Raw genomic sequence first — 17,155 nt, forward strand, 5'->3', positions numbered from 1 at the left:
TTACTGTATTGTATCAAGTTCTCATTAAGCGGCAGGTCATTGTTTTTAGGTCGTTTTGGTTTTGGTGGAGCCACTCTGGAAAAACTCTGGAGTCGGGCCAACTCTCCTGCAACCTTTCTGGGACCTTGCTGGCAACTTTGACCTACTGTCCAGTGTTAGTGGCCTATAGCATTCACCGCTTTCACACAACCAAACACACAAAGTGACTACAAAGCCTCCGTTTTCACGGAGTTAATCAAGGTGTATACTATGACTGGCACTTGCCATCTGGCGGAATATCATTCTCATATTCAGTTATTATATATATGGGAGTGGCAAACCAAAATGTGCTATTATATGGTGTCAACTCAAGTTCTTCCTGCCCTTGGCATTGAGGCTCATCAGACCCCTTTATTTGGAATGCATCATTTTATTCTTGCAATGGTTCTCTGGTATATCACTTTCTCTACACAATTATTGCTTTGAGTTTTATAATTCATGACATTGAAGTATTGTTGTCGGTACATTAAACTATAATGTCACTGACAGGAATGTACCTTGTCTACCACAAGTGAAAAACAGACAGAACTGTTTCTAACCTATGCTATACACATGTGGTGTGCACTTGCCAGATCTTATACCATCTGAACTGAATAATACAAATTCAGACTTTACGTGGTTGAACAAAGGGTTTAAGCAGGGACAGCTAGCCCTGTGTTCCAGCCAGGGTTGTCTCCAGGACCCAGGACAGAAATTTGCTTGTTGAGACAGAAAAAATTTGACCGTCCATCAAAAAAATCTGACATGAAATTGATGAAAATGTATTTTCGTAAGCTTGAAATGACAAATTTCACATGAAAATTAACTGCATGAACTCCCAAACAATGAGGAGAGCAGAAAAAATTCAAAGCTGGACACAGCTCTAGCTCTTACACCCATATGTTCCTCTGTGCCTTCAGTCCAACACCCCTATGTTAGGGTTAAATTTATGATATAGGGGGTGTCGGAAGATTGGGGTGTGACCGGCTTTAGCAACCCCTTCCTGTACATGTATTCCTTCAAAATCTGGATTAAGAGAAGTTGACGGCCTAAGAAAATATTTCTGCAGAAAAAGGATAGTTCCCGATGTACTATACTAGGAGCAACCACCACCACTACAAGACCATTCTGAAAGCTTTGGTCCACATACATTTAACTAACCATCCTAGACAATAGGGTATTTCACTGACTGGTGTGCCGAGTACTACTTTTGGCACTACTATGTACAATAAACCCCGAGACATTTTTTCCAGTGCTCTACTTTCCTTCATATTTCACTTAAACAATAAATGCTACAAACCAACTTGGAAGCTTTTATGAAAGGTAGAGTCCAAATATGATAAATAATGTCAGAAAAGCTATAACAAATTTCTAGCGGATCCCCCCTATGCCTCTCTTGCTTCGTATAGGCTATTTGGAATAATGAGTTTACCAAGAGAAAGATCCAAGTACGAAGTAACATCATCTCTGTGAGCTACAGTGTATGTAATAATCATTTACATCACCAAAAATATAACACAATCCTTCATACATATATATTATCACGTACACTGCCTTCAACCAACTAAACATTCTGTTAACAGTCCATGTAGGAATGTTTAGCATAGCAACATACAGTCTATATATTATATGATGCAACCCACATAAATGTACAGTCATGTTCTTGCTCAACATAGGAAGTTTGAATTTTAAAAGATTTTATTTTCTATAATCTATGGTGAAAGAAATAGGACTGCAAAACCCATTTTAGTGCTACAGACACAAACACTTGTCATACACTTACATTTTCCTAGATGTCTCTTCTACATTTGTATCTCAAAAACTACAGCCCCTCCCCCTCTACACTACACTCGTGCCTTCCTGCCAGTTTCCTTACAGGACAACCTCCTTGCATCTGTATATCCACTCCTGTCTGTCATTGCTGGGCAGGACGTGGTGGCCGATCTGGAAGAAGGGAGGAAAGTTTTCCATGTCAGTCACAACTACAGAATTAGCATGATTCTGTAAATGCAGAAATGTTCGCGGTGGTTTTACCTTCGCAGTTTTCACGGCGACCGTTTCCCCCGGGAACTTACAACCATTGCGTAAATGTTTGTCCAATACTGTAGCAGTATGTGACTATAACGGTGCCGCAAACTTAAAACCACCGCAAACACTCTATTTTTGCCTTAGCGCGAAATAACAACCACACAAACTTAAATGCATTTATACTGTATCTGGTTGTATAGATGGAATTTCCTGGATGACTTATATTCACAAAGTTTAACGTAGTAGCTCCTATCAGAGTTGAGCTCTTTCCTGGAGCTAAATAATGAAGGAAGATTAGAGTCACACATAAATGCAACATTTCAGGAAAGAAAGAGCGACTCACAGTAGTTTTCCTCGGCGGTGCCTCAGCAGTGTAGTCCAGGTCGTCTCTGTGGCTGCTGCAGTTCTTACTCCTACTGAGATCCAGCTGAACTGCAGCCTTCCTGCCAGCCTGGAATAAAATACATTGGAAGTCATGAAATAATGGGTCAATATTTGCTTAAGTGATATATTTTTATTCCATCCTTTTTCAGTGGTGCCTATATTAAAGTATTCAAGGTGGAACTTTACAGATTTAAGTCATACGAGTTTTATGGAATACCTAAAAATTCTACATAATTCATAGGATCCACTACTACACTGTAACTTAAAAGAAACATAGTACGAGTTTAACGGAATCAATTTGAGTTCGTTTGAATACGTTTGATCCTTACAATCAGTAATACTCGTATCAATACTGTAAAATTTTTCAGTTTCTTAGTAACGGGAGTCGCCCAAATATAGGACGTTTTTTTACGCGCTCGAACTCACGGCGCTCCATTGCTGGTTGCCAGAGAATGGTCATGTTTTAATGAATGAATTTTGAACACATTCATCTAAAGAACATACATGGACAAGAAATGTATTCATAATGTTCATGGGCCCTTCACGCTCCGAGTTACAAGCGGCAAACACTGTGAGACGTTTTCACGAATGTACCTTCTGATTTAGTACTACGCCAGATAGTGTGCCCAACTTAGTACGCTTTGGTAATTTTGCTCTCCTCGGAAGTTGGTGATAAAGTTAGGGAAATGTAAATAAGGCTTGAAGTCTGCTATATTCTAGCTTTCTTTTGACCGGAAAATTTTGACTGTGTACACTTCTAACGTCATGTGAGAAGGGCTATATCTAGCGCATCCCAGCTCATGTTTTGGCGGGAAGTAGGCTACTACGCACTATGCGCGCGGCCCGGCGTACGTCTTGCATGCGACCCGACTTACAAAATCATTACGAAAAAACGACACCGCTTACATCAACAATACTCCGTCTACTTATTGGGAAATATCTTCGCCATCTCTGTATTCAGTTTCCTTTTCATAGACGGTACCAATCACATGTTAGAGCGTTACAAAGCTGTGCGTTGAATCGCCGTCCGCCACTATCGCGGGTTCCAAAAATGGCGGGAAAACAACATTGCCAGACGGCAGCGATGTTTACGTTGTTTTCTTTGGTCGGTTTTCTTCTCAAGAAACACTTAAAGACCCAATTTTTTTGTGTTTTATGAAGTTATATTTCTTATGTGTATGATAGTTGTATATCTGCTTGGCACAGGTCGTATATTTAGGTGTCGGGCCGTCTAGCTACGCAGTGACCCTCTACTCAGCGTTGCCATCATTATTGTCAAAATACTATTCTCGACAAAACAAGAAATGAATACGTACACATATGTTTTGAATGCAAATAAAAATTATGTGCATGGACTTGGTTTATTTATCTTCCTTATGAGCATAGTCAGTGGACACAAGCACGGCGTACTTATGCATAACAAGATCACTAAAAAGTCCATCCTAAGTTAGGGCGCGTCCTAAGTTCGGGCAACCCCCGTTATACGTAGTGCATTGTATGAATTCCAAAAGATTTGTATGTATTCTGTAAAACTTGTATGAATGCAACCTGAAAAGTCTGACCGTTTCAAATTTCATCCAATTGCTTGTCAATGAGTAAACGTAACTGCTTTTTGGCATATCTTATTACCTGGATATCTAACCTTCATCAACGTACTGTAAGGATATTTAAAGATTTTCACAAGTACATATAGTACAGAATAAGATTCTTTTTACACAACCAAGAGATTTATTCCACCGACATTTCAGTGACCATCTGTCACCTTCTTCAAGGCAATTCTGACTGGTTCACAAAGCAATGCAGCACAGGTGTTGCTGCTTATACAAATTAATGAGATGCATTCCCAAACACAAAGTATTTACATTATGTACAATACAGGGGATGACATCACTATGCAGTCCCAAACGTACAGAAGTGTAACGCATACACAACTATCGATCAAAACAATGCAACGATTATCATCTATTTCTTAATGATGTGGTGACAAACATGACCGAGTCTATATCCCCCCTCATCACGGTTCATCTCTTGGTTGTGTAAAAAGAGTCTTTTTTATTCAGTGACTTACCAACTTGATGAAACTAATATTCACGGATACATGTAGTGCAATTACCTTGTTCTCTATGGCTGTACTGATACGGGAGTCGCTGCTGTAGGTGTACAGGATCATGTCCTTCCCTCCCTTCAGCTCACGGGCCTCACCTTTACTGCTGATGAACCTACAGTCAGTGCAGTTTGTTTGGTTATTTTTTTACTGTCTTGCAATTTCCATTATAGGACTCTCAAACACATGACATGTAACTGAGAAAGAGACAAATATCGAAAGATATCAAAAATACTATAAATCCATAGTGGTAAAAGATGGGGATTTCAATCTTGCAACATTTGGAAGTAAAGTAAATGTGGCCATTATTAGACAAAAATCTTGTAGATGAGGGCCTCATTTACATAATCTATGAGGAAATAGTACAATATTCTTTTTCGTGAAGATAAGACTTTCATACATTGGACAACTTGTGTTATGGGTAGAGAAGGTGATCATCTGATATAATTTATGCAAGTGAGGTCCTTATCTGCATGTGGGCTGAAAAAACACTAGCAGAGACCACCGTCGCCATGGCAACATCTTTTTATGTTGCCAATCTCGTTGGATTTGACTTCTTTTTTGGAAGCAGTGAAATATGAATTTATAAAAGCTATAAATACACATGCAAGGTAAGCTTTTTATAATCAAAAGTTCCATACTTGCACATGGCATCCTCAACATCTTCACTGTCCTCCAGCAAACCCTCCAGGACCAACTTTGGCTTACACTCCTCTGCATAGATGTCAATCAGAAAGGGACAGGCCTGTAGTGTACAACAGGGATGTCAATCAAAAATGACAAGTCTGTAGTGTACAACAGAGATGTCAATCAGAAAGTGACAGGCCTGTAGTGTACAACAGAGATGTTAATGAAAAAAATGACAGGTCTGTATTGTACAACAGAGATGTCAATAAAAAATGACAGGCCTGTATTGTACAACAGAGATGTCAATCAAAAGGGACAGGCCTGTGTTGTACAACAGAGATGTCAATCACAATGAGACAGGCCTGTACTGTACAACAGAGATGTCAATCAACAAATGACAGGCCACTGTACAACAGAGATGTCAATCACAATGAGACAGGCCTGTACTGTACAACAGAGATGTCAATCAAAAAATGACAGGTCTGTACTGTACAACAGAGATGTCAATCAGAATGAGACAGGCCTGTAGTGTACAACAGAGATGTTAATAAAAAACATGACAGGTCTGTATTGTACAACAGAGATATCAATCAGAAAGGGACAGGCATGTAGTGTACAACAAAGATGTCAATCGAAAAATGACAGGCCTGTACTGTACAACCGAGATGTCAATCACAAAGGGACAGGCCTGTATTGTACAACAGATATATAAAACACAAAGGGACAGGCCTGTATTGTACAACAGACATGTCAATCAGAAAGGGATAGGCCCATACAACAGAGAAGTCAATCACAAAGGGACAGGCCTGTATTGTACAAGTTACTATAACAGACATGTCAATCACAAAGGGACAGGCCTGTATTGTACAAGTTACTACAACAGGCATGTCAATCACAAAGGGACAGGCCAGTATTGTACAAGTTACTACAACAGATATGTCAATCACAAAGGGACAGGCCAGTATTGTACAAGTTACTACAACAGAGATGTCAATCAGAAAGGGACAGGCCTGTATTGTACAACAGACATGTCAATCACAATACGGGACAGGCTGTGTCATAAGTGTGCTACATTGTATGTGATGCACAAAAATGGACATACCAACGTCGATGCACATTTAAATTTCAAATCTGTGGCTAGACAATATTTCAAGCTGAGCAAACACTAATGGTTTAAACAATAGTAACTCTGACAATGACAAATGATCTATCATTTGATAATTCACCTCATCTTGTCTGAGGGCTTTGTTGTATCCCATGCTGCTCAGCGTTACCCATAATTCCTCAGTGTCCCCTTCATTGTCCTGGGCTTCCATCAAGTTCAGGTCTGTGAAGCCCTTTCTGGTCAGCTCCCCTTTCTTTAGCTCAAAATTCTCTGTTAAGAAAAAAAAAGACATCCACAGAGCTTCAATATTTTTCCAAACTACACTTGTGTAAGGCACAAAAAGTCCCTAGATGTCGAGTGAATATTAACAATTTTGCACTGTACCGTGTATCACAGATGTTAAAAGAGGCTGAATTTCTTGTAGATACATTTCATGTGTAATTCTGTCAAAAGTATCATCTATTCTATCATCTGTATCTAATAATTGTACAGTACATGACATGTAACACTAAATGTCAAGTGGAACTACATTGGATTATAATAAATAGCTTGGAGCTTAATCTGAAAATTCTTCTACAACAGTACTGTGACAACAAAACCAAACATAATCTAACACAGATCACCGACCTAGCTTTATACCAACAGACAGACAGACAGACTGACAGATTCTTCTACTGTGACAACAAAACCAAACATAATCTAACACAGATCACCGACCTAGCTTTATACAAACAGACAGACAGACAGACAGACAGACAGACAAACAAACCTTCCACGACTTCCCATGCCTCGTCGTCCACCTCCTCCCCGCTGGTACGCAGCTGGAACAGGTTAAACTCCTCCCGACTGAGCAGACCATTCCCGTCCAGGTCCAGGATCTCAAAGATGTCTATCAGGGTGTCCCTAATATGCAAATAAGCACAATGAGATTATAATAAGTGCACCATCTTAGACAACTGCTTGCACATTAAGGAACCTGGTGCTGTCTAGACCTACTGTAGCACTAGATATCCTTGTTCCACAGAGTCTGAAACTAGGAAATCCAAAGCTATTCTGATCATAAGTCAATCAAGGTTAGACATCGAGGTAATAAGATACACAAGGTAACAGTTAGTCTAAGCAACTGGATAGAGTAAACAGAACTCTGATGAAACCATGTAGACCTGCATATACTCTCTCGAGTGGCTGTCAACACACTCTAAGCTACTGGATAGAATTTGAAAATGGTTAGACGTTTCAGATCTTGCTCAGAGTTACTGAAAAAAATTCTATCCAGTTGCTTGAGTAACTCAGTTACCAGTGCTGCGGTGGCTTATCTATAGTAAATAACATTGTACATTGTAGGTCTCAGAGGCAGTGCTTAGGCTATACAGAAATAAGAGAAATTAAAACTAAAATGTGTACGTTCAACAAAAATCTACCTTTTGTAAATCAACTGGAAAATAATCTTTACTGAGTGTATGGTTGTACAGTCAAACCTGTATTAGCGGTCACCTTTGCATAGCGGCCACCTGCCCATAGTGGTCACTTTTTGTCGGTCCCTTGAATTTTTCCCATTGACATAAGCATTAAGAATTCGTCTATAGCGGTCACTGTCTAACGCGGTCGCGGCCACACGGTTTTCGGTCCCGCGGGTCTGGAAACACTGCCGAAAACAGTCACGGCGCATGGTCGCCACAAGATTCGGGAACCTTCTTTCAAATCTCGGTAGAAAAATATTGTCATTATCCTTTTTTTTATAGCAGTGTTACCCATGAAAATGTTGTGTTGTGTTTTATTTTGCTCCTGGTGTGGGTTTTGAATTTCCAAAACCACTAAGACGCCAGAAATTTGCAGACAAACAGAGCCTCTTGTGCGCGGTCCTGCAGGCCTGCACATGCCGACGATTTGTTTACTTGGGTTACTCCACTAGTAGTAGCATGGGCGAGCAATTTGTTTAAAAAAAAATACAGACGCCTTTTATCCTCTAAAAAAGTTTATAAAGTCACCTATTCTTTGTATATCTGTTCTTTTTATTTTAACGAAATAAGTTTACATTTTGTACTATTCAATGTAGAGTAAAATCATACCCCACACATTGTAGCTGCACCTACATTACAGTAGACTATCCCAATGACCCTATGACCTCATAGGCGCCATCTTGTAATTTCTCCCGTCACGGGAATCCAACCCAGACAGTCAGTTAAACAGGCTGATTTTACCGTGATAATCCGTAATCTTATGCTGATAAATGATGCCACCGCGCAATTAAAAATGACACGGTTGTCTTCGGTAACATTTTGGTTGCATGTGCTCCGGATTGGGGGCGAATTGATGGATCGACTTGCATGTGGAAAAATCGGGACCGACCGAAAGCAGTCATTTTGAGCCGATCATCGTCTTACAAGGAAGTGGTCGGTACACCAAGTTTGACTGTACACTGTACTTGTATGTGAATAAATGTTTCTCAGTGGGTACAGAAAACATGTGCCACTTATTGCCCGTGGTCAATCAACTGTCTCTATAGAGCGGCCACCTGTCCACAGCGGTCGATTTTGGCCAGTCCCTTGAGTGACCGCTATAGACAGGTTTGACTGTACTTCTTTTTCCACATTGCTGAAAAGGATAAATGGCTATTTTAACAGCATGAAATCACCTGAATGGTCTGGAAAGCTCGATCTCCCCAGACTTGGTGACAACTAGCGGTGCCTCCTGCTTGGGTTGAGACCTTCTCTTCCGTAATCTGCAGCCTGTCGTGAAGGGCAGCAGTCGGTACGACCCGGACCGCAGGTCACACCGCAGGCAGTACTTCTGCAATTATGGTAGGGGATTATTTGCCAGCATTCTGTAATTGTGTTAAGAGGGTTATACTATCAGATTCTGTATCTGTATCAAGGACAATCTATATAATTTCCTTGATCTGTATCTATAGTACATACTTTTAGCCGGTATAACTGCCCATCTGCGTAACACACCAGCTTCGCAGGTATGTGGCATGGCAGCAGCTGGTATTTCAGTGGACTGCGTCAAATTGCACTAGGAAATCGTCTCAATTTGTGAATTTTTATAACAATTTTTTTTAACAGACCTGTATTGGTGCCTCGTCTCCAAAATATGATATCATCCTACTGTACTACAAGAACTAAAGTTTCTGTACCTGTACCCACCCCTAATTGAGACTGAGACTCACATGCAAGTATTATAAATTAGCTTGCAGCAGATCTAGAGTAATCATGTACCCAACCATGTTAGCAGATATCTAAACATGAGCAAAAAAACTAAATGTGTATGAAAGACAATCCCACCTCTCCTTCCCTGATGTCTGTGAACTGGATGAAACTGTCTCTGTCCCCGTCTCTCAGCACCACCAGTGTCGTGTCTACTGGGTTCTCCACAGGCTCATCTGTAATTTTAGGAACAATTCATTATTGATATAGAACAATTAGTGCAATAGTGATGACTGCAGCACTAATGGGATCACAAGCCAGTGCTAGAAAATTTTTCTTTTCAAAATGAGTTTATAGAAACTTATCTTGCTTAAGCAAGATATCCTTCAATCTCAAAGGTAAACTTATAAGGTAAAGTTATAATCTTCAAATGAGGTGAGGAATTATCATGGTAGTGCAATGCAGCTTCCCTACAGCTCATGTCTTTGGCCCAGCACATTGGGTCCCCCCTTCTTCTTGATATAGTTTTGATGCTTAAGGCCAATGCTTAAAGCTCCCTCATACACAGGGTCGTAGGCCTTACGCCCCCTCGGAAAAAAAAATGCGACTCTTTCCCTGTCATGTCCAGACCCGGGCGCAAACTCAGGATGCTGGCAGGCTTCATGTAATTTGAACCAGATGTGGCGAGTGGCAGAGTGCGCAGACCTCTAAGCGAATAATGGTAATGGGGAGATCTATACCTCTGCCTTTACTACAGAGGTGTGCACTCAGCCACTTGCTGTACAGTTTTGAAACACAAGAGGCACTGTACTGTTACAGTCTCCTGGCTCCCGGGCTTTGATCCTGCGCTGAACTTGGGCCACCATGAACCCAATGCACTAACCGCTAGGCTAAAAGCAAGCTTGTACCACTACCAGTTAGGCTAGTCAGTTGGTGGCACTTGAACCCCACTGTTACAGTCTGACAGGTTGATATAATGATCAGTCCTAACCTTTATCCTCTCTGTGTAGGTACAGTGGCTGGACTGTGATCCACACGTTGGTGGCATGGGGCAGGTCCATCTTGTACTCATGGCTGATGATCGCCCCATCCTCCTCAAAATGGAAACAGCCTTTCCTCTGAACATGGTTCCAGCTCTGAGAGAAACAAACAAAGATGACCACACAGTCAAGCATTTGGAAAAAAATGTTGTGTGCTACCCGACCAACTCTAAGAAAAACCTGCCGACCCTAGCCTTTTTTTGGACGACCACTGGCAAGAGATGTAAAATTGTCAATAAGATATCTGAGTGGAGAAACAAAACAAAATTCTAAGTCGTCTTTCAAATTTTCCTTTCGCTCTCTTTTGAAATTAAGGCTTTAAACAGAGTTAACTGTTGATGTAAATTGTAAGAATGTGCAGTAAACATTGACATAATTCTTTGTTCAGTTTATATTCTGCTTGTCTGTCAGTCTGAATAAGAGCAATGAAATCAAAATGATGTTGACAATACTATGTTTCCTGAAGCATCTTATTTTTAATGTTGTATTCAAGTTGTTAAACTGTATTTTTCATCACCAAATCTAAGATTTTTTAAAATAAGAAAATCCTTACCTACATGCAAACTGACCCAATTTTTTTTTTAGAACCGTAATCGAAAACACAGCAGCTTTTCTAGGTAAATCCTACCTACTACTTCAGAGTAGAGTACATGTAGCTTAGGATTCAGAATTGGCACACAGCAATTTTTTAATAGCAAAATATAATATTGTGACATCATCATCTGACGATTATTCTATTTTTGGTGTAATTGTTTGGCTCTTGATCATACCTCCAGGTTCTTGGGTAAGGGTAGCTTGACCTTCCTCTTGGCTACAGGAGACTTAGAGATTTCTGTGACTGGACCTCTCGGGGAGGGATGTGGGGACTCATGATCTGAAAAAAGGAAATCATACTCAACTCAAATTCAATAATTCACTCTACTATGGCATGAACATGTGAGAATCTTGCTTCATTAAAATATTTAACATGTCTTAATTTCCGATTAATTTTCATATTAAAGTAGTAACCTAGATTAGTCCAAATTCCCTTTAGATGACATGTACAACATTGTATCAATTATAGGTTAGCATAAAATGATTTACTTGACAATGTATACCCGTCCAATTTCTGAAAACATTGACTTTCCAATAGTCATAATGAAAACTAAATATAAACCACCAGTTTGCACCAGAGCCAGACCCGACCACCAATTAACAGAGAAACAACAACAACAAGTGTACAGCAGCAACCAGACTGAGCATGACAAAACACACTTGGCTCCAAAGTACCACTATTCTATGGAATCAGTGCTAGTCACACAACACATTTGGTACCATGGCCTCAGAGGCACAATTTGTTTTGATACAGTCAAGTCAGTGAGCTCTAGGTAACATTATGATAGGCAGGGGGATTACCACGGCAGAAACAACTAAAATTGAGAACATTTAAAGGTTTAAAATGATTTTCCTGAAAACAACAGCCAATCAACAGTAACCATGATTGTTGTATCAGTTACTACAATGTACAATGTCACAGTTATTTGGAGCAAAGCCTGAACTACTAAATCAAGGACAAAGCATGGATTGGATGACCTCATGGCAGTCTAAACAAGCCTGGGCACTGTCCTGCCATACTTTAATATGCAGATGGAAAGCAATTTACCTTTTTCTCGGCAGACTGATGGCTACTGAGTTTGAGACACAGCTTATAAGAATGCATGTATTACTAAGAAGAAATTCTGCCTCAGGGCCCAGGTACCCCCTCCACCAGATTGTGACAAGTCCCCACACCACGTGACCCACCAGTCTTAAGTCTTCATGTGGCGTCTTGTCCATCAATCAGAAGCTGCACAGGCAAACCTTACTTCTGGCAAAGGACTTGTGTGCATGGGTCTCCAAAGAATATGCCTTGAAGTTTGCATTTATCTGGCAGTGCCAACCGATGCCTACAGCCTCAAATTACAACTGTAACTGCAGTAGTCTGTGTAATCAGTAATCTATTTCTAAAAAAATAGTCTTTTAAGTTAGTTTTATGGATCTTAAGAATTCTATGTCTTATTTAGATAAAGTCCATTTGGCTAGCTGCCTGATTAAAAAACTTGAAGACTCCCAAAATATTCTGCTGCATTGTCTGGCATTTTTATGAAGAAAATTATGGGGCCAGGTCTGTTCAATGTCCATTAATTTGGAAAACATCGCTGTGCTACATGTACATGTACTTTTGTCTTAATTCAGGCTCCATCCTCCCTTTTGCCTGGTAGCTCTAGTTAATATGGAGCATTCAATTTCAAATTTGATATTTTTGATAAAAATGTACAACGTCAGGCAAATACATCCCCCAAAGAACACAGACTTGCCCAGGAATCCTAAAAGTAAAAAGCATGCATTGCCAAACACTCCACACTAATTATAATGGAAGCTCATCTGTGTTGGTAGTAATCATAATACAATGCTAAAATTTCTTCCAACACTAAGGTATTCACGGATCGAATTTTCGACGACCACTGTCGCCTTCTTCAGGATCAATAATGACTAATCACTGCCATTAGTAATACTCCACACTAAGATGCTCCTATACTTCAACAGCATTGTCTAGATAAAAGGCAAAGAGCTAGCCAGGGGAAGAGGGCAGGTGGCAGATTGCGTGATAGGCTTAATAATGCAAGAAGCAACAGTTACTGTTACAGCAAAAGAAGTGAAAGAGACTTCCTAATACATATGGAAGCCATCATCAGGTCTATATATACAGGATAGCATTTTATTCAAAATTGGACAAACTTTAACGTGCAAAATCTAATTCACCCCATGACTATGTATCCACAACCTTAACATACAAAGAACTACGTATGAAAATCATCAATCTTAAAGATGCTTTGAACATTTTCAACAATTTAAGACCTACATGTAGTAAGCATTCAATTTGATAATCATATCTACAATTATAACACAATGCTATGTATACCTTGTTTTTAACTAATGCTAATATTATCACATTAACTAATATTATCCGATACTCACTCCGATAAAAACCAAACCAAGAGTCTCAGACTGCAAAAATCATAATTCTTAAATTGTAACTGTTCAACGCAAGTATACCATAAGGATAAAGTTAGACTGTACAAAGTTATGATTCAGCGACCTGAGTGTTCACAATCTTCAAAACCCTCTTTCCCACCCTTCAAACCCCTAACATACAAGTACATGTACATGTACATACAAAACTTATTAAACTAAAATCCCTAGCAACCAGTCATAAAGAATAACATGCAATCAAAACAACAGTTGAGGGTACTTTTTTTTCAGTCAACTTTCCAAGTTTCTAATCTTTCCCAACTGTCTTAGGTGATTGTCGAGGCGTAGACTTTCCAACTGTTTTTGGCGACTGCCTAGGGGTGGATCTACCAACTGTTTTTGGCGACTGCCTAGGGGTGGTTCCACCAACTGTTTTTGGTGACTGTCTAGGGGTGGACCTTCCTACCGTTTTAGGGGATGCTCTTGGGGTTGATGTAACAACAGCATCGTCTGTACTCTCCTTACTGTCTGTAACTTCTGTGTCAGAAGATGTGTCAATGCTTTTACCAACATTTTTTGGCGAAGCCCTTGGGGTGGATCTACTAACAATTTCCTCGCCACTCTCTTTACTATCAGTAATTTCTGAGTCAGACGATTCCTGGACATTTTTTGGCAAAGCTCGTGGGGTGGGTTTATTTATAGGTTCCTCATCACTGTCATTCCCATTACTAACATCCGTACCTTTTCCTACTGTTTTTGGTGACGCCCGCGGGGTGGATCTAGCAGAGGAAGGGCGTGAGGGTGGCTTGTCACGAGGCGACTCGTCTCTGATCCTGAAAGATGATTAAAAAGAGAATGATGAACAGCTGATCAACGCATATCTTACTCCAGTAGGTAAATGTAATCCCATAGCCTTTTTGAGGTCGTAAACAATGTAGGTACAGTGGGTTGTTATTCACTGTGTCTAGGGCTTCCCAGTGATCTTCGGAAGCAAAGAAACAGCCATCACTAGCCTAAGGGCTTCCAATTTTCACCGCCTTTTACCTCCCCAACCGAAGTCAGGTACCCATTTTTTACACCTGGGTGGAGGGAGGAAAGTCAAGTGCCTTTCAAAACGGCATAACATCAGTGGCATGCCAGAGGATTCGAACCTAGGACCTCTGGGTTCTGGGTCAAAGACCTTAACCTTTATGCCAACACGATGCCACTCCAGTACAGTGATCATGGAAATAGTCTTTCACATATTAGATAATCACATACAGGGCTCTAGCCAGCACCTGTTATTCTGTCATTTGATGGAATTTTGTTGCATACGAGGGAAAAAATTCTAGGACTATTCCATCATACTGACAAAACACGGTGAGAAAAGAATATTGTAGTCGGTGTACAAGATCTCCTATGACTACTGATTAAGTTATCTGAAAACCAACCTGACACCAAAGCTGGGAGGGTCCCATGTTCTATTGGAGGGGTAAGTTGAAGGCATTGAAGAAATGCATAGTGGACTGAGGTTAGCAAAAATCTATTATCAACTGTTAGTAAACGCATCCTAATACAATCAAAGACAGATGAAAATTTGAGGCTGACAAAGACCAATCTCCCTATAAAGATCAAATTTCTACCCCATCTTTCCTTAAAGGCACCCAAAGCATTTTATGAGCCTTGAAAACTGGAAATATTCTAGTTGCTGTAATCTTCATGAAATTGACATTTAATGCCACTGTTTACCACATTTGCGTGCGGATTTCTTTTCAAAAGTGCTCCAAAGCGGCACAAAAATAAGCTGATCTTTTAGTTTCACAAGCCTAGTGTAAATAGACTCAAATCAAAACATAAAAATGCAAATATTTGACGGACAGTCACTTTCTCATTGGTCGAACCGCTTATTGTGATGGACAGTCAGGATCAATCTATTAGGGCTTGGATTTTCCATCAGTTCTCACCACACAACGACATCGTATCTTTGCTCCTTTAATGTCGATATGTAATCATAATAGTGTTATTGAAACTTATTATGTGTAGGAATGACTAGAAATTTGAGTTTTTTTATTCAAGTTTCAAGCCTCATAAAATGCTCTGGATGCCTTTAAATCTGGATGACAGATTGTGATACAAAATTTCATTTTTTTCTTAACTTACCTTGATGGTGGTCTGGAGGCAGGTTTTGGTGATTGTCTGTCGCCGGGTGACCCGTCCCTGGACCGCGCCGATGACGGTCGTCTCTCCAGGTGTCGTTTTGCCTCCAGCTTCTCAAGCTTCTCCATCGACTGTTTCTTGCACTTGTCTACTGTAGAGAGCATCATGCTGCAGAACTGGGCAGAAAAGTGGTACAAACGTTTTCAACTGTTTGTGAAAAAAAGTTATTAGTAAGTTAGTACTACTAGTACTATTACGCCAAAAATAGTTACTCAAGCAACTGGATAAAATTTTGAAACAGTCATGCACAGAAATGCACTGTTTCAAAATTTTATCCAGTTGCTTGAGTAACTATTTTTGGCGTATCTTACTACCTGGATGTCTAACCTTCATCAACGTATTAGTAAGTTAATTACCTAATAGTATTATATAAATGATGCTGCAGTCTGTAGATCAGGTACAACACTGATAATTTACTACAAATGTTGACATTTTTGCAGATGTTTAATGTTTGTGGTTTTCATGGTGAACTCTTCACTCCAAACTTAAAATGACTGCAAAAAAGCTTGCTCTGTCTTCTGCCTATCCCCTTGTTACATCCACGAACCTGGAACAGTGAACTCACCATTTTCTCCCCACCGCAAAATTAAATCCCCATGAATTTAGAGGCATTATAAAAAATGATATCGCAAAATTGTGCTTTGCTCTCATGAGGCTTTTAAAAAAAAAATTCTGAGAGACCATCCAGGATCCAAATGTTTAACAAAGATAGGCATAAAGGATATCACTGTAACTTAGTTTCAGTAACTTTTGCCAACAACACCAGTACCAATTACTATACATGACAGTCACGTGTACTAATGTCAATATTTCTTACAAAATTCTTTCAAATTGAAAGTTTAACAGCATAACAAGTCATGATGATAAGCCAAAATATATACATGTACAAACTTACATGTAGGAACTTTAGCACTGAGAACAAGTGACAGTATGTACCTCTCCATAGTCCAGTTTCCCATCCTTGTTACAGTCTGCTTCATCGATCAGTCTCCTCACCTCATCTCTCGACATCTTCTCACCCCTCTACAACATGGAACAGTCCAAAAGTGTGTATGTCAATACAATCATTTGCATACAAGTTAGTTATACAAAATCCATCATTGGACATTGATGTTTATTATTCACTGCTCTACATTTCAAATTCGGCAAGAAGGTTAAATATGTTTTGGATAGCATAACTCGAGAAGCTGTGAATGGATCCTCAATGAATATGATATTTGAAACGCTTAGTAAGGGGGGTTGATAATGGGCCTCCTAGTAGCTTTCTATGGTACTGTAGCGGAACTTCTGGTTTTGATATCTCGTGCTCTGGACATGCTACATGACTTCTATGGTAGTGATTTTTGAATGGTAGATAGGTCTTGTTATATTCTTTATTGGAACTATGAAAGCCTTTTGGGTTTACAGCTGATTTCTATGATTTAGAATTTGTCACACAAAAGGTTACCTGCATTTGTTATGATATAAATGACACATTGCGTATTATAGTCTGACCCAGGTGATGGTTTGGTACGTT

General features: G+C 39.8%; 1 protein-coding gene across 2 annotated transcripts in view; it reads right to left on the reverse strand.

Moving 5' to 3' along the window:
* Window positions 1-1,619: 1,619 nt before the first annotated feature.
* The window catches only part of LOC136444484 (EF-hand calcium-binding domain-containing protein 7-like), a 43,363-nt gene continuing 27,827 nt past the window's right edge, over window positions 1,620-17,155 (reverse strand). The window contains exons 6-19 of one of the 2 annotated variants that reach the window (XM_066442046.1): window positions 16,576-16,662; window positions 15,583-15,755; window positions 14,874-14,903; window positions 14,185-14,276; window positions 11,223-11,326; window positions 10,404-10,548; window positions 9,551-9,648; window positions 8,902-9,056; window positions 7,036-7,169; window positions 6,388-6,536; window positions 5,176-5,279; window positions 4,544-4,649; window positions 2,390-2,497; window positions 1,620-1,962 (exon numbers count right to left, since the gene is read on the reverse strand). In XM_066442046.1, the coding sequence (XP_066298143.1) occupies window positions 1,891-1,962; window positions 2,390-2,497; window positions 4,544-4,649; window positions 5,176-5,279; window positions 6,388-6,536; window positions 7,036-7,169; window positions 8,902-9,056; window positions 9,551-9,648; window positions 10,404-10,548; window positions 11,223-11,326; window positions 14,185-14,276; window positions 14,874-14,903; window positions 15,583-15,755; window positions 16,576-16,662 (1,557 nt within the window). In that variant the 3' untranslated portion in view covers window positions 1,620-1,890. The remainder of the gene's footprint in view (window positions 1,963-2,389; window positions 2,498-4,543; window positions 4,650-5,175; window positions 5,280-6,387; window positions 6,537-7,035; window positions 7,170-8,901; window positions 9,057-9,550; window positions 9,649-10,403; window positions 10,549-11,222; window positions 11,327-14,184; window positions 14,277-14,873; window positions 14,904-15,582; window positions 15,756-16,575; window positions 16,663-17,155) is intronic. The other variant, XM_066442047.1, reaches the window with a different exon arrangement.

This window comes from Branchiostoma lanceolatum, chromosome 11 (genome assembly GCF_035083965.1).
Source record: "Branchiostoma lanceolatum isolate klBraLanc5 chromosome 11, klBraLanc5.hap2, whole genome shotgun sequence".
NCBI lineage: Eukaryota > Metazoa > Chordata > Leptocardii > Amphioxiformes > Branchiostomatidae > Branchiostoma > Branchiostoma lanceolatum.